This window comes from Mastomys coucha, unplaced genomic scaffold, assembly GCF_008632895.1.
Source record: "Mastomys coucha isolate ucsf_1 unplaced genomic scaffold, UCSF_Mcou_1 pScaffold22, whole genome shotgun sequence".
Lineage (NCBI taxonomy): Eukaryota > Metazoa > Chordata > Mammalia > Rodentia > Muridae > Mastomys > Mastomys coucha.
In genome coordinates this window covers 46,184,414-46,206,587 of record NW_022196905.1, presented here as the reverse complement: position 1 = coordinate 46,206,587, position 22,174 = coordinate 46,184,414, and the positions used below count along the sequence as shown (strand labels likewise).

General features: G+C 46.0%; 1 protein-coding gene across 1 annotated transcript in view; it reads left to right on the top strand.

The window, feature by feature from the left end:
- Positions 1 to 3,008: 3,008 nt before the first annotated feature.
- The window catches only part of Lgi2 (leucine rich repeat LGI family member 2), a 35,456-nt gene continuing 16,290 nt past the window's right edge, over positions 3,009 to 22,174 (top strand). Inside the window, exons 1-6 of the mRNA XM_031342275.1 lie at positions 3,009 to 3,419; positions 5,267 to 5,338; positions 7,174 to 7,245; positions 9,139 to 9,210; positions 13,946 to 14,017; positions 16,826 to 16,995. Coding sequence (XP_031198135.1) covers positions 3,232 to 3,419; positions 5,267 to 5,338; positions 7,174 to 7,245; positions 9,139 to 9,210; positions 13,946 to 14,017; positions 16,826 to 16,995 — 646 coding nt within the window. The 5' untranslated portion in view covers positions 3,009 to 3,231. The remainder of the gene's footprint in view (positions 3,420 to 5,266; positions 5,339 to 7,173; positions 7,246 to 9,138; positions 9,211 to 13,945; positions 14,018 to 16,825; positions 16,996 to 22,174) is intronic.

Sequence of the window (22,174 nt, the reverse complement as noted above, 5' to 3'; positions counted from 1 at the left end):
TGTAAGTACCCAATAAACTCTTCTATAAGCCACCTTGGCCATGGTGCCTCTTCTCAGCAATAGAAAAGGAACTAAGCTACTTGGTGGCATTAAGGACAGTAATCATGATGATTAGCTTCATGGTACAGGTGACTAAAAAAAGAATCATCTGATGGTGGAGTGGTTTGATGGAGAAGGCTGTCTGTAAGAGACAGCCCAGGCATAGACATGTGGCCCCTGCATTTGCTTGTGTCTAGGACTCTTTCAGGAACAGGGGGCTGAATCACTTTTTGTGCATCCCTGGCATCTGCTGCCCTCCTCAGACCCCAGCAGTCAGTTCTGAAGTATAAACTTCTCTGGTTGGGTCCTTGATAAGCTTGGGTGAGTGAGGAATGTTTCTGGACTCAGCTTCCCAATCCAGAAAATGGAAAGATCCATTCCTCAAGACAGATGTGTGTGTGTATGGGTGTGTAGTGTGTGTGTATGGGTGTGTATGGGTGTGTATGTATGGGTATGGGTATGTGTGTATATGTTTCTCTATATGGGTGTGTGTGTATGGGCATGTATAGATGGGTGTATGTATGTATGTGTGTATATGTCTCTCTCTGTGTGTATATATGGGTGTATGTGTATGGGTATGTGTGTATATGTTTCTCTATATGTGTATATATGTGTATGTATGGGTGTGTGTGTATGTCTCTCTGTGTGTGTATGTATGTGTGTGTGTGTATGTCTCTTTGTGTGTGTGTGTGTATGTGTGTGTGTGTATGGATATGTGTATGGATGTGTGTGTGAATAGTCTATGATAATGTGTGGTTCACATCACTGCTCCTGTTGGATACATGGTAACTAACCTTCAGTGATGTCTGTGATGGTTATGATTCAGTGTCACCTTGACAGGACCTGGATCCACCTAAAAGACAAACCTTCAGGCACATCTTTGAGAGACAATTTAGCTTAAATCAGCCTTTCATTGAAGTGGAAACTTAAGGGTTCTTCGGAAAGTCAGTTGTGTTGGATAGTGTTTTGCTGAGGCAAACACATGAAGGAACATTTCACTAAAGCTTACACAGATAAAAGTTAAGGCAGACTTGTGAATGAATGTTTCACTGAAGCAAACACAGGTGAAAGGACACATGATGAAGGATCCTTTGCTGATGTACATGTATTGGTCCGCCTTACATTGTATAGTTGAGCTCCATTTGTCAGGACTCCATAGAGAGAAATGCACCAAAAATCTTCTGGTGGTGTGCCGCGGCTTCTTGCCACTTCTGCAGACTCAGGCTGATTGACAGAGTGATGTCAGTTGAGACAGACTCACGTGCTAAGGCAAGACCTGTGGAGGACACATGATGGTTGGAGGGAGTATAGTTAGGGCTCAACAGACAGTGAGGGAGGCTGAGCTGGCTTGCCGGCAGAGGTAGCTGTGCAAAGCTTGTTGGTCTCCTGGCTTTGCTGATCTTTGCTTCTCTGAGAGAGGCATAACTGAGAACTTCTTTTGGTGTCCTCCTGGTCCCACCTGCTGACTCGGGATGAGGCTGAGGCCTGGCTGTCTTTGCTAGGTAGTGCTACCGTTGCTGATTTGTGATGTTTTTGTTAGGGTATTTTATGATAGCAACAGGAAAAGTAGCTAAGACAGTGCCTTACTCTTTCCACGAAGTGCCATAGTAGCAGCCCACTTCTGTCCTGTGGCCAGTCTCTTATATCGGTGTAACCATGGGGAGGTCCTTCTGCTGAGCTATCTGCCCAGCTATACTGAAGTTTCCTGCCCATATGGACTGTTTTTCTCCTTTCCCATAGTGGACAGCCAGATTCCCCCCCCTCCCACTGAATTATGCTAAAATGATTCAGGATTAAGAAGCAGCATCGATGAATTTCCTCTTCTGCATTGGCTGTACTTGTTTTGAGGGCTCATGCTAACATCAGAGTGCTTTGCCCAGGTTTGTAGCCTGATGGACAGGTCTGAGCTCAGAGCAGTTGCAGGGGTCGGGTGGGGGAATCTATAATGCTTTATTCTCCTTTGGCATTTCCCTCCATACCCCAGCAGCACACTACCTTAGGATAACATTCAAGCTCTTTAAGACAAATTCCAGAAGTCAAAAAGGGTTTCCCTGGGGCCAGTTACAAATCCCTATCTCAGGCTCCCGGCTTTCTCTTTGGTGCAGACTGTTACACCGGACTCGACAGCTACCCGGGCCTCCTGGGCTTCAGTTTTCTCATCAGTTAAATTCTGGAAGATGGATGGCATCTGCTAAGGGTTAGTAGATGAAAGGCCCAGTGCTCAGAGCAACAAACGGTCTCTCCTAACAATCTGTGTCTCCCATCATTTAATCAGGGGTTGGGGGTGGGGCGTAGGCTACTGTGTGGAGCCAGGGGAAACTTTTTGCAGGACGTATTCTTGCAAGGCTGAGCAGCACCGCAGGGGATTCTAGTTTCCTTGGGCAACAGAAAGTGGCTGGCTTCAGTGAGGTCAGGTGCAGTGGAGACTCAGACCCCACAATAACACAGTCGGCCAGCCAAGGTGGCCCAGTCGGGCCCCTTTTGCCACAGCTATTTAGGTCCTCTCTAAGATAAAAATGAAGTCTGCACAAAGGTCTGGCCTCTTCAGGTCACTCGGGAACAGAGACCTTTCTCCCAGGTCAAGACAGTGCACCCCACTCCTACTTTTCTGAAAGTATAGAGTTTCCAGCTTTTACTGTTTCTACTTTTTAAAATTTTTATTTATTTACTTTTTTTTTTTTCAGGGAAGGAAGCTCACGTTTTGACCCCGTAGGAAGGAGTCCACTGTCTCTGAAATTCTTTGCAGCCCACAGAAAGATTGCGGGTCCCTGCTCCTGCTAGGCTCAGCCGACATCTCAGGGGGTCTGAGCCACGGCCGGCCCCTCCCCCAAGGTCATCCAACTTTTCCCTGCCCCCCTCCCCCGCGGGGCGGGCCCCCGCGTGCATTATTCATTGGTCCGGGCCCGCGGCGGGCGCGGGTGCTGATGTCAGGCCAGCGCGGGTGAGGCGGGTGCGGCGGCCGCCCAGCAGACCGGGCGCGGGTGGGGGGGCGCCGAGTGGGGGTGGCGGCCAGCATGCTGCTCGGCTGCGGCTCGGCCTCCCACACCCGCGGCGCCCGCATCCTCGCCAGCAGCGCTGGCGGCCGATCCGCAAGCGGCACCGGTGTCTGCTGCGGCGCTGGGTCCGAGCGCGCGGCGCGGGGCGGCGGCGGCTGCGGGGGTCCGGGCCCGGGCGGGGACCGGGGGACCCGGCATGGCGCTACGGAGAGGCGGCGGGGCGCTGGGGCTGCTGCTGCTGAGCGCCGCGTGCTTCATCCCGCCGAGCGCGCAGGTGAGGCGGTTGGCGCGCTGCCCCGCCACTTGCAGCTGTACCAAGGAGTCCATCATCTGCGTGGGCTCCTCTTGGGTGCCTAGGATCGTGCCTGGCGACATCAGCTCCCTGTGAGTGGGACCCCTCCATCTCCGCCCCGCCCTGCCCTGCGCCGGCCGCCACCAGGGAGTTGCGGCTGGTGCTGGGGCAGCGCCACCTGACCCTGCTCCCCTGTCCCTTTCTTTGCGTTTGGGTTGGGGGCACGGAACGTGGGTGGAATCCGTGTGGAGTGGAGGAGAGGGGGGATTCTAAACCCCAGAGTACGGGAATCCAGAGAGGTCCGCGTGACAGTTTCTCCTTGTGGCCCGAGGCCACCTGCATTGGACCTACCTGGGGGAGCTGATGCTGCTGCAGACTCAGGGCCCACCTTGGGGTAGGGTCTCTGCACCAGAGTCCACAGCCTGTATTTCGAGCCACGGGGTGATCCTTGGGGTGCCTTAAAGTTTTGAGTGGTTCTGTTGTGTTGTTGAGTGGGTGGGTGTGTGACTGGAGAGCAGCTGTAAGCGCCCGGATTGAGCGCCTAATTAGGAATGGGTGAGGCCTCACCGTAGCGGGCCTCAGCTATGCTGGGAGGTTGGCCCCCTCCTGACCTCCCCACACTGCAGGCTAGAAAGTGCCTTGTGCAAAGGCACACAGCTTCTGGAAGTAGAGGGGTTGCTCCACGTGGCTTAAAGAGGGGGAACCCAGAGGGCTTCTAAGTGCTTTGCCGTTTATGGTGTCCAGCCGAGCCTCCTAGTGGGGGAAACCTTCCAACTTCTTGCCTTGAGTTCAAGAGGGCCTCTGTTTTACCACCTTTCTCCATGGTAGGTTGTATTACCAGCACTGACAGAACTAACCGGAGAGATTCCTCTGTTCACTTGCCAAGCACTTTCAACTAGGTCTCACCCAGTGGCAATGGTGAGATGGTGCTATGGAAGGGACCTGAGGGCGTAATGTTTCTTGCTGGGCATCTCTTGCTAGGATAGTACCTTATTCCAGGCTGAGGTGCTGGGGTATCCCTGCAGATGTAGAGGAGGGAATCCTGAGGGTAAGGGAGTCCTGAGTATCACGTTGCTTGTGCCTTCTCCAGCATGTCATCGGTCCTGTGCTTCCTCAAGGCAAAAACAGCATCACTGTTCAGGGAGGGAGAGGGTCTTGTTTACATTTGTAAAAAGTTGGAGGAGTTTGGCTGTGAGGAACAGCAGGCCTGTTTGACTCTTATTCTTGCTAAATTAGATCTCATGGAGGATTCTAGAATGTCTCTTGTTAAATCCTTTGGATGTGATCAAAGCTGAAGTGTTCTGCATGTTAACTCCAATCGTGTACTGAAGTCCTGCTGTGGCCGGAAAGGGTAGGAGGAGACCCTAAAGGCAGAAGCAGCCAAGCTTCTTTCCCCAGGTCGGTCAGGGTTGACTGTTTCTCTGGCAGATGGCCTTCCTTCCTGGGCCAGTTCAGGTGTCTCTGAGTTTCCCCCAAGGCTTTCACAGCACATTTAGCCAGAGTGCTCTGAGTGTCTTTCAGAGACTTGGGCTTCCAAGGGGAGTGCTTAATTCTATCCCAGAGTTTTGTGGGCCAACATTAACTTTGTGTCTGCACAAACAGAATCCTGGGTGAAGTAATTATCCACCTTCAGCGGAGGCCTCCTGTAGTTAAGTGAAGGAAGCTCGGGAATTGATTTAAGCTGACTTAGCTAATGTCTGTGCAAGGAGCCAGACCCATAGCCCGGGATTCTGTCAGCCAGACTAGTTTCCCTATTGATCAAGTACACTGGGAAGCAACTCTCCTCTTCTTGTTCCCTGGGAAGACAATGGCCAAACACGCATCTTCTCCCCAGAGAGGAGGAGTGTGAAGTTCAGGTGGAGGAAATGCCCACTGCCCACTTGGCTTGGCACTTCCTGAAAGAAGCCTGGGCCTCACTCTGTCCCTCTCTTGCCCCTAGGAGCCTAGTAAATGGAACATTTCTGGAAATCAAGGACCGAATGTTTTCCCATCTGCCTTCCCTGCAGCTTCTGTGAGTATGGGCCATTCTCTGCAAAATGGGGGTCCCTGAAGTACCATCCTTGAAGGGTGGTCTCCGTCTTGCTGGTGTGGGTCTTCCTATAATCAACAGTCCTCCGAGTCACCCTGGCTGGCTCTTAGCTTTAGTATGTCATACAGTGTCCACATTCTCCTGCACCAGGGCATTCCCCAACTTTATGCCACCTTATCCCCTGGGACTTGGGGTAGATTCCAATCACAGATAATTGGGAGGTGGCTGCATTGACCATAACCAGAGTTTCATCTCAGACATCTCACCTCAAAAAGAAACTTATTTTTAAAAAAAAAATCCTGATACTGCTCTCCTCATGGGAGCATTTTGAGTTTGTCTCACATGCATGCAGCAAGCAGCACAGGTGTGTGTGTGTTTATCTCACTGGCATGGCATCTCTTCAGGAGAGGTACTTTTGTTTTCCCTTGTTTTCCCGTCTGACAGATGAAGAAACTGGTGCTCAGGAAAGGTAAATACCTTGCCTTGGTTCACAGAGTCAGGATCCAAACCCAAAGCCCAAAGCTATGTTTGCCCAGCTCCTCTTAGGGAACTACATCCAAGTCACCATGGGGAGTGCCCGTCTAGGGACCCCAAGCCCAAGTCAGTTGATGTATGATAATGAAAATAATTGTCCCAGAGTCACTTTCCCAAAGCATTTCCTTAGGCTGGGATGTATGTGTGTGGAGGGTGTGTAGCTCAGTAGTAGAGCACTTGCCTACCATGCAGCGCTGGGTTTTATCCGTAGCACAAACAAAAGATCAGCAGACGGTGTGAGTATCTAACACTGACTCTTACCATAGTTCTTGTGTAGTGAGACTATACCTACAGCAAGCAATGCACTGGAGAAAAGTGCAGAGGTACTAATCACTCCCAAGCCACAATAAGTTGTCACTGATAGTTTTGTTTTTAATATGTCCTATACCTACTATAACATTAAACTTACCACTTAAAATCTCAGTTCGTATGCCAGCAAGATGACTCAGTAGGTAAAGGTGCTTGCTGCCATGCCTAATGACCTGAGTTTGATCCCTGGGTCCTGTATGGTGGAAGGAATGAACTAACTCCAGCAAATTATCCTCTGACCTCACATGTGTTATGCCACACTTGTGTCCACAGATACATCTTTGAACATACAACTTTGCAATATACACAAACATACATACATACATACATACATACATACATACATACCCTTAAATCTCAAAGCTTTTAGAATAGAAATATAGCATGGATTTGGTCAAATAAACATAGGTAGTTTTGTAAATATTTATCAAATGGATTTACCTAGCTACCCAAATTAAAAACTACATAGAGATAATCTTTTGGGGATGTCTTAACCTTTTAAAAATGATTATTTCTCATGAGAATGTACAGTGTGGTAGGAAGGATTTTTGCTTTTAGGCCCACTGTGTGACTTTAGCCAAGTCTCTTATCTTCTTGGGGCTCAAATATCTCTAGAATACAGTTGGGTTAGATCCTTGTAGGTCTGTAACTCCGTGGTTCCTTGGGTATCATGAAGTATTTATTGGCTGCTCTGTTGTGCTTAGCAGAAAATTGGGTTTAAATAATGGCCACCAGTTAGTTCATATTCCTAAGATCCTCTAGGAGTGAGACCAGTAGTATTGGAGACAGCAGAAAACTCAGCCAACAGGGATCCCTTCCTTGCTGTCCCTATTACCATGGTGAGGACATTAGGGACCTAAGGAGTGGTCCTTCGGTCCTCATTTGCATAGGGACCATCACCTAGCAAAAGAAAAAGAAATGGCGTCTTTGCATGACACCATCTTCCCACCTCTGTTAACCTGTCTTGCTTTCAGACTGCTGAACTCTAACTCCTTCACGGTGATCCGGGATGATGCCTTTGCTGGCCTTTTTCATCTTGAATACCTGTAAGTGTTGTGTGGTGTCTGCTGAAAGTTTATTGCCTCTGGGAGACTTCTGAATTATATCCTGTGGTGGGGATAGGGGTACAGCAAACCCTATTCTTAAGCCAGCACTGATCTGTGAGTCGACTTACTTCCCAGCTTGCTAGGGTAGGAAGGGGCTGCAGACAAAGCCTAGGACAGGAGACACTCACTCATTCATTCTCTGCTGACCTTTAATTTGTCATGTAGCAGGCACAGTTGGAAATCACATTGGATATTTTTACCTCCATAACTAGGCATGGATTTGCTGATGGTCCAGAAATAGAACTGGACGGTTTTGGGGGCTACGTATTTTTAAACAAAGTTTCCCTATTTTGGGGTAAACTGCCTGGTTTTTATCCAGCTGTCCCATATCTCATTTGCTCTGTCTCCTGTGAGTCGTGTTGAAGGTCTAATTAGATTTTCCTTTTTCTAAAAATGAAAACCCAAACCAAACCATAACAACAAGAAAGCAGGAGAGGGAGGGAATTCTTTTCCCTTCTTCTTCTCCCATTTCCCCCTTTAGCATGAGCTTGGCTGTGGTTCTTATTTCAGCCTTTCTCACATTCAAACCTTTCTCTTCCTCCTTAAGTTGTCCTAGCCTTGTATTGGGTAAGTCTGTAATAACGTTAATCCTGCTATCAGTTTGGGATTTCCTTGCTTAGCATTCAGGGGATTTGCAAAGCCTTGCTCCTGCTGTCTTATCTGAGGTGAACAGGTAGATGTTGGAATTCTAGACACATCCCAGGTAGAAAAAAAGCTCTCTGCTGATATGAACTCTCAGGGAATGATGTCTCCCCAGGAATTCTTTCTCCCGAGAACCCTCTTATAATCCGGTATTTTGACATGTATTTGATGTGCAAAGAGTGTCGCAGCTGCAGGGTTGAAGCCACCAGGGTCGCCCAAAAGCCCATGAATAGCTGTGGGGTATTTGGGATTGTCTCAGGTGGGGAGTTCACATGCTGCCCAGGGCATCAGGGAGAAAGACAGCTTATCAGGGTATGCTAAAGTCTACTACTAAACAGACACCAGTTTTTAAAAACAGGCATCAGAGACTGCTCCCTATGAAACCTAACTCATCAGTTGTGTCACAGATGTAGCAAAGCCTTTCCCATGGACCATCTCTTCAAAGACCGGCTAGCATTTATTTGACTTAGTTCTTTGGCCCTAGAGAACAGTTACAATGTATCCCTGTCATATCTTGAGAGTTTATGGCTTAGTCAGCGTCATTGCTACAAGGTCTCTGTTCAAGCCCTGTACCATTTCAGCCCAGAGCAAGTCAGTCTGGCTCCGGTACATGCCCTTTCTGCTTCTCAGCCTTGTCCAGAGCTTGAGAACACCCCTACCTCGTTATCATTTGCCCAGAGATGAGGCTGTGCAGGACAGGATGAGCTCAAGATTTCTGGAAACCATGCTTAATGGAACTCTTCCTCAGCAAAAACTAAAGTATAGAGATGTAAAATAATGGGCTTTCCTCTAGGGACTACGGTATTAACAAAAGTATAGTTAGCAAGGAGCAGGGCAATAATGTAAGAGGAAGCCGGGAGACTGCCTGGAACCTTTCCAGTGTTGGAGAGATAGGGGAATTTCTGGCCTCAGTGCAGTATGTTCTTCTCCCTTACTCAAACCAAAGATGTGATTGCCCATGTTGCCAGCTCTGAATTTGGAGACACCCATGCTGGGCTAGCTGGAGCAGAGAGCACATGTTCTTGCTCACATGCCCGGCTCCCTCATGGGGTTTAGCATAGCTTGCTGCTAACTTTGGAGCATCTATACCTCATAAGTGCTTTCCGATTTTATTGCCAGAGCACACTGCATTATCTGTTAGAGATGTTAAGGAGAGGGAATTCAGTTGTATTTTATTGTTTCTCTCCTTAGGTTCATTGAAGGGAACAAAATAGAAACCATTTCCAGAAATGCCTTTCGGGGCCTCCGTGACCTGACTCACCTGTAAGTCTTATGAAATATCTTGTATGGTCTGGCCATGAAAACATGAGGCCTTTGGTTTGATTTCCAAAACCCATGTAAAAGAGACAGTCATCAAGGTACATTCTTGCAAACCCTGTGCTGGGGAAGCAGAGACAGAAGGATCCTTGCAGCTTGTTGGACAGCCAGCCTTGCCTAAGCAATGATGCCCAGGTCCCAGGGAGATACATGGTCTCAAAAAATAAGGTGGATGGCTCCTGAGGTAACATGTGCACACACTCACATGTGCACATTTGTTCATGAATACACATATGCACACACATGCACATACACATTTGGTTCTCTTTGGTGTTTCCATGATATTTCGGTGTTCACAACATCTCTCAAAGGAGACTCATTTCCAGATTACCTAAGAGATTCCTATGCTGTCAGACAGCACTTGTTGAGGTGACCAACTACACATTGGTCTCCATCATCCTGTGTCACCATGGGGACCACATGACTCCATGAGAAGTGGGAATACTTCAGTGCTGTGTAGGCCATGTGCTCATGGAGGAAGTGGGATAGAGGTATGGCTCTCATATCCACTTGGTGTCAGCTGCTAGGCCTGGTACACACAGGCCTTCCTATGTTTTATGATAATTTGTGAATTCCTATTCTACGGAATTGGGAACTATGACTTAAGAGATTCAGCAAAAGACATCACGTAGAGGGTAAAGTGGTATAGAGACATTGAATGTCCTCCCTGTAGGATGAAAGTTGGTTTTTCTTTTATGTTGGATTTATCTGTAGTTTCAGCTAAACTCTTCAGTTCCTTAATAGCATGCCAGAGACCAAAAGGGGGAGAAGGAATTGATCTGAATCGATTGGCATATCAAAATGAAGCAAGCACACACACTTAGAAAAGTTAATAAGATTGGAAAAAATAATGGCTGTGTTTGTGAAAATGCAAAGGCAATTATTGTCATGGTAGATGGCATTTATTAGCTAAGAAGTGGGCTTAAGCCAGGCGGTGGTGGTGCATGCCTTTAATCCCAGCACTTGGGAGGCAGAGGTAGACGGATTTCTGAGTTCGAGGTCAGCCTGGTCTACAGAGTGAGTTCCAGGACAACCAAGGCTACCCAGAGAAACCCTGTCTCGAAAACAAACAAACAAACAAAAAAAAGTGGGTTTAATTTGCATAATCATTTTTGTCTGAGGAAGATAATGGGTTCTATATATCCATAGTCATCTTGTCTACAATAAAAAGGGGAATTGGGGAAACTGGAGAGCACTGAACCTGGGCGCTGGGCAAGGATGGTGGTATGTTTGAGTGTAACCCTGACCATAGTGTAGGGGCATAGTCATTTAAAAAAAGAGTCTTGCCGGGTGGTGGTGGTTCATGCCTTTGATCCCAGCACTCAGAGGCAGAAGTAGGTGCATCTCTGAGGCCACTCTGTCTACTGAGTGAGTTCCAGGACAGCCAGGGATACACAGAAATATCCTGTCTCATGAAACAAACAAAAACAACAACAAAGACTCTTCCTATTATGCTGTATTGATCCTGGTGAAGGCACATGCTGCTGGGCACAGTGAGCCTGGGGTCTGGGGCCACCAAACAGAAGCTGAGCTGGAGACTGGAGAGTAAGGAAGTAGGGAGTGACCATGGGGGACCAAAGCAGTTGTCAGCACGGTGCACAGAGGAGAACATGCGTCCCATGGTTGACGACATTGTTCTTGAGTTTCTTCTCTTTCTATGGAAGGACAGAGTCAACCTGTTTAGAGGAGTCCTTAGTTCCTGTGGACTAAGACTTCAGGTCTGGATTCACAACCCAGTGATTACTTAGCTTTTCTGACACTTTGTTTCCTCATTCTCAGGATAAGCATTATTTTACTGTCCATGGATGGTATGATGTACGTCACGGGTTTATGATATACAAAGACTGTAGCCCTACTCTCCATAGTAAATGCCGATGCCCAGAGTTTGACTAGTATCCCCATCACCACCACCACCACCACCACCACCATCATCATCTTCACCACCATCATCATCTTCATCATCATTTTCCTCCTCCTCCTCCTCTTCCACTTCCTCCTCTCCTCAATGACAGTATCATCTCATCCTTCCAGTCATTAAAAAGTCTCGTTTTTCTCTCTGGGTTGCTAAATTTTCTTGGTGATTTGAATATCCAGATAGAGACTGTTGAAGGACAGGTGTGGTTGTCTGGAAAAGAGCAACTGAGGCAGATAAGGGTGGGTCTCAAAAGTTGGAAAGGAAGGAGGGCCGTTGCTATTGATCACAGGCTGTAGGCAGAACGTATACATTGTTTCCAGATGGAACTGTCCCCTTTCCCCTTTAAACTTCTCATGCAGAGGACGCCTCAGCTCCAGAAGTCACTACCCAGAATCTTCTCACTTAAATGAGATGTTCGATGTTGGCCTTTGGTGATAGCCACATTCATATTAAAACACAGGTTAAGTTCCCAAACAGAGGAAGCAGTGCCAATCTGTAACTAAAATCTAGGACATTTGTGTTCCAGCACTCTTATAGAACCCCTGGGACAGGAAGCTATTAAATAGTTTGAGAAATGAAGTAAGCGCTATGGGTCTGTAGACAAAATAAAATTAAAAGGAAGATGTTAAGCACTTAGCCTGCGTAGGGTAGATAGCTCATGGAAATAGGTCTGGCTTATGAAATCTAAATTACAAGCTCGGAACAGTTGAAAAATATATGTTTTGTTTATTTGTTTGTTTTCTTTGACCAGTCTATATATATTGTTACATTATTACCATTACAATGCAACAGCTTCCAGGTAGCCACATTTAAAAAAAAAAAAAAAAAACAAAAACAACCAACTGAACAATTAACTGATATTTAGCTAAAATCTTTTTGTGCTTTGTTTTCTGTATCAAAGCAAAACAGTTCCTTTAAACTTTTTCCAAAAGTTATCCCCAGCTTATGTTCAATGTGATTATATAATCAGCTTATTCCCCAACACATCTAACAATGTGTAAGTACCTCATTACGAAAAGCAAGGTAAAACTGCCCATGAAGTGGTATTCTAATCCATTTATGGTTGCCTGAGTGGGAAGGAGAATCACTAGGAAATACTGTTCTCCCCATTCTCAGTCAGTATTGTGAAGGAAGAATGTTTGCAGTAAAAATGGGCTTATGCTTTCTACTACACCCAACTGACTGTAAATAGGAGTGCACATCCATTTGCATGTCATCCTGGGGTGGGCCATGACCATGCTATGACAAGCTATGACTAACTTCATACATTTTTATAAAACACCTACATGTTTATCAGTCATACATGTTGCCATTTGTACTCACGTGTAAACTCTGGAGGAAGGTATACACTTCTTGACTGTGTTACTTCAGTACCTGGGGAAGCACAGACTTGTTGCCCATCATTTCTACTCGGCATCTTCCCACAGCAGCGCTGCACTATGGCCACCCATCCTCAGTGGGCTGGCTACAGGGCACTGCTGAATCCCGAATCGACGGGAGCTGAGGCTCTTCACAGCCTCTACTCTAGCTGGAGGTGGGTGTGAGCTAGCATCTCAGAAACCTCTGCAACTCTAAGAAGAAACAGGGAAATGAGAAGATGAAATTGACAATCACAATCAGTTCTTCACTAAGCATCCCACTTCAGTGAGATTTTATCTTCATGTAAAAGAGTGTTCACTGAGTCCGTTTCAGAAGCACAAGTGATCTCATACACCTGGGTGGACCACAAGAGGACTTCTCGGGAGAGGATTGTGCATCTTCTGTTGTTTGTCTTACATTGATGCTTCCTTCATTTTAAAAAAATAGCATATCCGGGGCTGGCAAGATGGCTCAGCAGGTAAGAGCACTGACTGCTCTTCTGAAGGTCCTGAGTTAGGATCCCAGCAACCACATGGTGGCTCACAACCACCCATAATGAGATCGGACGCCCTCTTCTGGTGCATCTGAAGACAGCTACAGTGAATTAAGCCAGAGTGAGCAGGCCGGAGCGAGTGGGGCCTGGCAGAGGTCCTGAGTCCAATTCCCAGCAGCCACACACATGATGGTTCATGGCTCAAGGCCATCTGTACAGCTACAGTGTGCTCATACACATAAAATAAATAAAATCTTAAAAAGAATAGCAAATCCATCTTCTTTACTAGTAAAAGTTTTACAACTTCCTATGTATGTGCCCTGTTCTAGGGATGGGATAAAACCATGGAGAGACAGCAGTGTCTGTGTGCTGCTTTTGTGTTGAGAAGTGACACAGAACCAAGCAATTAAAACATAGTTTGCAAATGACCATCTTCCAATTTAGACCCAAGGAGCTATGACAGAGATTCCTGTATTGCTGGAATAGAGTAGTGGGTGGTGCAGTCTCACCTAATGGGGATGTTCTTAGACTATCACAGACACGGTCACAGAGATCCACCTCCCTCTGCCCCCCAAGGGTTGGAATTAAAGGTGTGTGCTCCACTAGACCTGGCCTAGGACGTTGGCTTTTATTCCAGCAACTATAGAAGCCAACTGTAGTTTAATAGCTGTGCATAAAGAGCTTACTTAGTAAAGTGCTTATTTTCAAAGCAAAAAAAAAAAAGCTTACATTGGAATCAGTTGTCGTTGTGTAATGGAATCTGAGTCTTTCAGTGATGATCAAGCTATGGATTGAGCTATGTTTTGATGAGGAAGCTCAGAATTCTCCTTGAACCATTAGATGTACTTAAAGGGACTTCAGAATGATTGACAGGAAGGTAGTAACCACATTAAAATGTGACTTTCTTTTTCTAGTTCTTTGGCCAACAACCACATTAAAGCACTTCCAAGGGACGTGTTCAGCGATCTGGACTCCCTCATTGAGCTGTGAGTAATGCAATTTAAATTTGTGTATACTGCCACAGGCCCTAGTCAATAACATCTTTCAAATCCCTTTGCTCTCAACTGTTGACCACAAAGTAGTATACACTGAGAAACAGCATGTGTATTGTCTTGTGTTGAGTTCAGCCATTAGATACTGTACCCTTCGTCCAATAGTAAATTAGGCGTGTTGGCTGGCTGGTCCCTGTGTACTGTGCCCATCTGCTTTGCCTTCTCAAATTTCACTGGAAGCATTGTGACCATAGCATGTCTTACTGAATGCAGGTTAACAAGAGCCCAAATGTTCCAGTTGTATTTGTGAGTACTGTCTTCCTATCACGTCCTGTTTTCATTTATGGGAAACCTATTCCACTATTGCACTGAGACAATTTTTTTTTATTAAATTAATTTATTTTTTACACTCCATATTCCATTCCCCATTCCCCCATCTACCCTCTGACTGCTCCACATCCCACCCCCCTGTCTCCACGTGGATGTCCCCATCCCCCACCCCAACTGACCTCTAAACTCCCTGGGGCCTCCAGTCTCTTGGGGATTAGATGCATCATCTCTGAATGAACACAGACCTGGAAGTCCTCTACGGTATGTGTATTGGGGGCCTTATATCAGCTAGTGTATGCTGTCTGTTTGGTGGTCCAGTGTTTGAGAGATCTCGGGGGTCCAGATTAATTGAGACTGCTGGTCCTTCTACAGGATCGCCCTTCTTTCAGGCTTTCCCTAATTCAACCAATCAATGGTCAGCTGCTTCTATCCATTGGTTGGGTGCAAATATCTGCATCTGACTTGTTGGGTCTTTTGGAGGGCAGTCATGATAGGTCCCTTTTTGTGAGTGCTCCATAGCCTCAGTAATAGTGTGAGGCCTTGGGACCTTCCCTTGAGCTGGATCCCACTTTGGGCCTGTCACTGGACCTTCTTTTCCTCAGGCTCCTCTCCATTTCCATCCCTGTAATTCTTTCAGACAGTGACAATTATGGGTCAGAGATGTGACTGTGGGATAGCAACCCCATCCCTCACTTGATGCCCTCTCTTCCTGCTGAAGGTGAGCTCTATAAGTTCCCTCTGCCTACAGTGGGGCATTTCATCTAAGTTCCATCTCTTTGATTCCTGAAAGTCTGTCACCTCCCAGGTCTCTGGTGCATTCTGAAGGGTCCCCTCAATTTCCTATTTCCTGAGGTTGCCTGTTTACATTCTTTTTGCTGACCCTCAGGGCTTCAGTCCTTTTCCCTCACCCAATACCAGATCAGGTTCCCCTCTCCCCCTACTGCCCTCGTCCATTCACTTTTCCTCCCAGGTCCCTCCCTCCCTTCCCACTTGTGATTGATTTCCCCTCTTTTCCAAGTGGGACTGAGGCATCCTCACTTGGGCACTTCAGCTTGTTGACCTTTCTGAGTTCTGTGGACTGTATCTTGGGTATTCTGTAATTTTTTTTTTTTTTTTTGGCTAATATCCATTTATTAGTGAGTATATACCTTGCACTTCTTTTTGGGTCTGAGTTACCTCACTCAGGATGATATTTTCTAGTTCCATCCATTTGCCTACAAAACTCAGTATGTCCTCATTCTTAATAGCTGAGTAGTATTCCATTGTGTAAATAAACCACATTTTCTGTATCCATTCTTCTGTCATGGAACATATAGGTTTTTTCCAGCTTCTGGCTATCACAAATAAGGCTGTTATGAACATAGTGGAACACATGCCCCTGTGGCATGGTGGGGCATCTTTTGGGTATATTCCCAAGAGTGGTATAGCTGGGTCTTCAGGTAGATCTATTTCCAATTTTCTGAGGAACCTCCAGATTAATTTCCAGAATGGTTGTAGCAGTTTGCAATCCCACCAGCAATGGAAGAATGTTCCTCCACAGCCTCTCCAATATGTGTTGTCACCCGAGGTTTTGATCTTAGCTATTCTGATTGGTGTAAGGTAAAATCTCAGGGTTGTTTTGATTTGCATTTCTCTGATCACTAAGAACTTTGAACATTTCTTTAGGTGCTTCTCAGCCATTTGAGATTCTTCAGTTATGAATTCTTGATTTAGTTCTATATCCAAAATATATAAAGAACTCAAGAAGTTAATCATCAAAAAACCAAACAACCTAATCAAAAAATGGGGTTTAGAACTAAACTGAGAATGCACTGAGACAATTTTAAGAGGGCTGATGAGAACCTTCTCAGAACCTTCTGTATGTCATTCAACTAAAATCACCACATCAAGAAATATTCAATAAAGACAACAGTCAGTACAAGAAGTAATATCTATGAAATAAAATTTTTTTTAATTCCATATTTGGATTGTTTTAGATCTATCAGGCTATGAATAACTCCAGTGTTTCACATTACAACTGTCTTAGTCATGGTTTCTATTCCTGCACAAACATCATGACCAAGAAGCAAGTTGGGGTGGAAAGGGTTTATTCAGCTTACATTCTACATTGCTGTTCATCACCAAAGGAAGTCAGGACAAGAACTCGCACAGGTGGGAACTTAGAGGCAGGAGCTGATGCAGAGGGCATGGAGCGGTGCTGCTTACTGGCTTGCTTTCCCTGGCTTGCTCATCTTGCTTTCTTATAGAACCCAGGACTACTACTAGCCCAGGGATGGTACCACCCACAAGGGGCTAGGCCCTTCCCCCTTGATCACTAATTGAGAACGTGGAAGCATGTCCTTAAGGGAGGATCCTTTTTCTGTGATAGCTCCAGCTTGTGTCAAGTTGACACACAAAACCAGCTTGTACAACTACAAAAACCTATCAGATATGCCTTCTTCCCTGTATATGTATGTGTGTTTTGTATTTCAGAGACTTAAGGGGTAATAAATTTGAATGTGACTGCAAAGCCAAATGGCTGTATCTATGGCTGAAGATGACAAATTCCACCGTGTCTGATGTGCTATGTATCGGTCCACCAGAATACCAGGAGAAAAAACTCAACGATGTGGCCAGCTTTGACTATGAATGTACCACCACAGGTAGGCAGAGCCTCCGTCCTCAGACATGGGCATGTAGAACAATCCTTTGCTTTGCTTATAGACCTTTGACTGCACATGAAGGCGAGCATATGTAGATACTCTCTATAAAAATCATTTTAGAGAAAGTGTAAGGATTTTAAAAGAAATGAATCAGGGCTAACATGGTGGCTCATTGAGTAAACATGCTTACCACCAAGTTTAGTGACCTGAGTCCAATGCCTGTGTGGTTGAAGGAGAGAACTGACTCTCACAACCAACTATCTTCGGAGGTACACATGAGTATGTGTATGCACACACATATACACACACACACACACACACAATAAATTGTGTAAAATGTTTAAGAAGATGAGCCAGTGTGGTTCGGAGAGCATCTCAGTAGTTGGGAAGGATTTTGTTAGCTACACTGGCTCTGGTTTTAATTTTTTCTTCATCTTTTCCCCTCTTTTGAGGCTGGGTATTGCTATGTAGCTCAGGCTAGCCTGATTCTTGTTATACTGAATGAGCTGGCCTTGCAGTTGAGGCAGTTGTTTGGCTTCGACCTCCCGAGGGCTAGCTATGGCAAGCGTTTTGGCAAATCAAGGCCGATTTAATTTTGATTCTTTGCAAACTTCAGATTCTCCAGTGTTGGTTCTTCCGTCTGATTGTATGTTTGTGTGTCCAAGTGCCTGCACACGTTCTTATGTGTGCCCGAATGGCTATGCGGATGCCAGAGGTCAAACTTGGGTGTCATTCCTCAGGACTGCTTTTTGAGGCAGCATCTCTCATTGGTCTGGAACCCCCTGATTCATCTGATAGCCAGTGAGACCCAGGGCTCTGCCTGTCTTCGCCTCTCCAGCACTGAGCTTTGGTGTGAATTTTACCTACCACATCCAGGTTTTTTAATGTGCGTTTTGGGGAAAAACAATTTGTCTTCACATGTAGAAAATACTTTTCTGACTAAGCTAGCTCTCCCAGACGGCTTATCTGTCTGTCTTTCCTTAAAGATTAAAATGCAGCCTTGAGAATTTGGCACGAGGACCCTCTTCAAACAGGCCTGGCCTGCCTTTCGTTGAAAGCCAGTGCAGAGGGGTCTGGGTATTTTTTACTGTCACAGGCTTTTATTTTTCTCTAGTAAGGTGATACTTAACGTAAGTTTAATACCATATTTTTATATCTACAAATTATTTTCCATTTCAAGTAGGACGAGATAACTGGGGAAATGATGGCCAGTGGCAAAGCAGAATATGTACCCTGACAAGTGCTTGCTGGGAAAAAACCGTCACATCAAGGGGAAACTGTAAAGGTTGTTTGGCTTTGTTTTTTTCAGAGCCCACCTCGGGGTTTCCATTTCCACATTTTTGAGGTTATGGAATAAAATTAAAATGCCAACTTCCTCCAAGTCCCTGCAGGTAGAGGGTCGGGGGAGGGGTGCCTCCATTTGAAAGGCTCAAGCAGGCTTCCACTGCTTCTGAAGCCAGATTTTCAAGGAGGGAGGATCAGTCCACAGTGTGCAGCCTGCTTTCTAGATGTTTGTGGAAATAAACGGTGAGGTTAGGAGTTGCTATCTACAAAGCCTGAAGGCATGTCAAGAGAACTCAGAAAAAATGGTTAAAGAAATGTAAAAATCATAAAGATCCCCAGGAACAAAGTATCGTATTTAGGCCAAAATATATGACTGCCTTCCAAACAAATAAGCTGAAAGCCACCAAGTAGAAATGAATTCCAGGTGTTTGAATTTGTGTGCATGTGCTTGGGTGTGTTTGCAGCTAAACTCACAAGTTCTGCTCTCTTATGGGAAACTGGAAGTTTCAAGGAAGTAGCCTGTCTTTCACAATAGAGCTGGGGCTATTCAGCTGTGTAATTGGCAGGTACCCTTTACTCAGCCAGGCCACTAGGAGGTTATTTATTATGCTATCAGGCCAACAAATCAGAGGTCATGGTCAATGACATTTGTGCAGAAAGGTGTCACGTAAGACCATTTGACATTAAGTGCATATAGGAAGCCATCTGAGGCTCCTCTCGGCCTTGCCTTCCATCCCTTTCTGGAAAGTTCTCTAAACTCCACAGTGAGGTTGGCATCTCCCATTATTGACCTGGTCACAGTGTCTGTCTCTGAGAAGATGACATGGGTTTACGGAAGGTGAACACTCTGGGAACAGAGCATCATTTATAACACAAAACAGGATTTCTGACCTCAAGGCCTTTGGGACAGTTCTAATCACATTCTGGGATTGAGAACTGTCATTGGAAAAGAGACAGTTTGGAACTAGAACTGCCAGGTCCTGCATCTCAGAACCCAGGGGGCGAGGTGAGCCCTTTAACACATCTGGGGTATCTCTAACACATCTGGGGTATCTCTCTTGGGTTTGTCTTTGTCAACAAGGTTCCTACTCCTTTGCAACGTCCACCCGAGGTGAGAGCTCGCTGACTGTTCTGTCTCTGTTACCCTAAGGCTCATGGACACCCTAGCTCTGCTCCAATGTTTTTCTGTGGGGTGGGTGGATAGGTGAAGGGACACAAGATGACCTGTCCCCAGATAACTGTTCCTGCCATATATCCTCAATAAATTATGAGGTATGACTGTCCTGGCTTCTGCTCACATCAAGCCCTGGCATCTGGAGCTTTAACAAAGACTTTGGAGGGTAGGTATGAGGATGCCTAGAGGGTGGAGACTAGACTCCTGGAGAAAGAGAGACAGAGACAGAGACAGACAGACAGACAGACAGAAAGACAGATACACACACACACACACACACACACACACACACACACACACACACACAGAGAGAGAGAGAGAGAGAGAGAGAGAGAGAGAGAGAGAGAGCTCAGAGAGCTCAGGGTCACCTTATGGCTTCCTTACTGTGGAGTCTTTCTCTTAGCTCAGATCTGTTCTGTTTGGCCCGAGAGAGAGGACGACATTGTTACCATGCTGTTCCTCCGCAGAGGAGAGTAATGAGCAGGCAGCCGTCACCCAGCTGCCTCAGCAATTCAGATTAATCACAATTCTTCCACACCCTCCCCTTCAAGTCTATTTTTAACCAGGCAGAGATTCCTGTTACCCATCGATGATCCCATGTTAGGTAGATAATTCGCTAAATTCCTTAGAGGGAGTGAGTTGCGCATCCTAATTGTCCTGTTACCATCCCTGTTTCAGGGCTGATGAAAATGCAAAGAGAAATAATGCATTAATGTGCACTCTCTCTCCCCATAGGCTCAGCATCATGTATAATTTATTTTCTACAAGTTCTATAAATAGCTATGTAAAAACCCACGGATTCCAGTGGGAGAAAGGCTGAAATTGTAAGAGACCCACTGACATCATGAACTTGATCTGGTGTGAATGGAAGCAGTGGCTCTCATGGAGGCACATACTATTAATATTTTAACGCTAGTAAATTGATGTCACTTCAGTATGTGTCTCCTCTGGGGTCTCTGTACAATGACCGTGCCTTTGGCTTTTTTGTAAAAGTTCAAGTTTAGATATGGGGTACGAAAGAGTATTTAAATTTGTCTTGTGCCTTTCTTTAGAATGTATAGATGCCCGAGTCTCAGTCACTGTCCCTTTGGTGGTGGGCATGGTACTCGGTCTTCTATGAAGGATTAGTCATTTTGGTGATTAACAGTGTGTGTCATTCCAGATAGTCAGAGTATAAGAAATATTATGAAATGATGAATTCAATTTGGAAAAATAAATTAACAGGGCCGGGGAAGCTTGATTTGTACAACAAATCTGAATTCTGGTAGAACTATTTTTAAAATTTACTTTACATCCAGATTGCTGCCGCCCCTCCCAGTCCCCTCCCTCACACAGTTCCTTCTCCCAACCCCCCTCCCTTTTTTCTGAGAAAGTGGAAGCCCTGCTGGGTATCCCCTAACCCTGGTACATCAATTCTTTGCAGTGCTAGGTGCATCCCACTGAGGCCAGGCCAGGCAGCCCAGTTAGAGGAATGTAGTCCACAGACAGGCACCAGCTTTAGGGATAACTCTGCTCCAGTTGTTGGCAGATCCACATGAAGACCAGGCTGCACATCTGCTACATATGTGTGGGGAGACCTAGGTCCAGCTCATGTATGTTCTTTGGTTGGTGGGTCAGTCTCTGAGAGCCCGCAAGGGTCCAGGTTAGTTGACTCTGTAGGTCTTCCTGTGGAGTTCCTATCCACTCTGGGGCCCTCAATCCTTCCCCCAACTCTTCCATAAGAGTCCCCAAGCTCCTCCCAATGTTTGGTTGTGGGTGTCCACATCTGTTTTGATCATTTGTTGAGTGGTGCCTCTCAGAGACAGTTATGCTATGCTCCTGTCTGCAAGCATAACGAAGTATCATTAATAGTGTCAGAGACTGGTGCTTGCCCATGGTTTGGGGCTGAAGTTGGGTTGGCCATTCCCTCAGCCTCTGCTCCATTGCTGTCCCTGCATTTCTTATAGACAGGATAAGTTTGGGGGATAGAACTTTTTTTTTTTTAACAAAATAATTTCTTTTTTTTTAAAGTGTGGATATTCTTATGGATTTGTACATATATTTGTGCCTGTGGATACCAGCTCCCTTGGAGCTGGAGTTACAGGTAGTTTGCGAGGCACCTGACATGGGTGCTGGGAATTGAACTAGGGTCCTCTGCAAGAACAGCAAGCCCTCTTAAGCATCGAACCATCTCTGCAGCCCCTATTCTGGTAGATCCTTTGTATTTCAGGATTCCTCAGTAAAGGTGGAAAGCTTTCGTTCTCTTTAAAGTGTGCACATTCTGCTGCAGAGGTTTAACATCTCTGGGCCTTGAGAACACAGTTGAGAGAGAGACAGGAGCCAGCAGGTAGATGTCAGGGAGCGTTTAGAACCTGTGGCCTTCATGAGGAAAGAAAAGCAGCTTAGCAGAGAGGAGTTTATTTATCACTGTCTCCGCTGAAGTGAAGAGAGCTGCATTCGTCTATGTTGTAGAGGCCAAGAGAGGGAGTCTGCAGGAGCTACCTCTTTCTTCCTGTCTACCTGCCTTGAACAGAAGCAGCCTTGAGCACTTGCTAGCTGCTTTCCGCACTGGCGTGGCAGTTATTTCTTGGTTGGGGTGGGAACAGCAGGAGCAGGCTAGAAGCTATAGGGCATCTACCCTAAGTCTTCAGCAGGAGGCTTGATAATACCATCCTGCAGAAGTAAAATCCTCCATGATTGGCATGGGCTAGGTGCTATGCTCGACACTACCTCCTTTGGAGA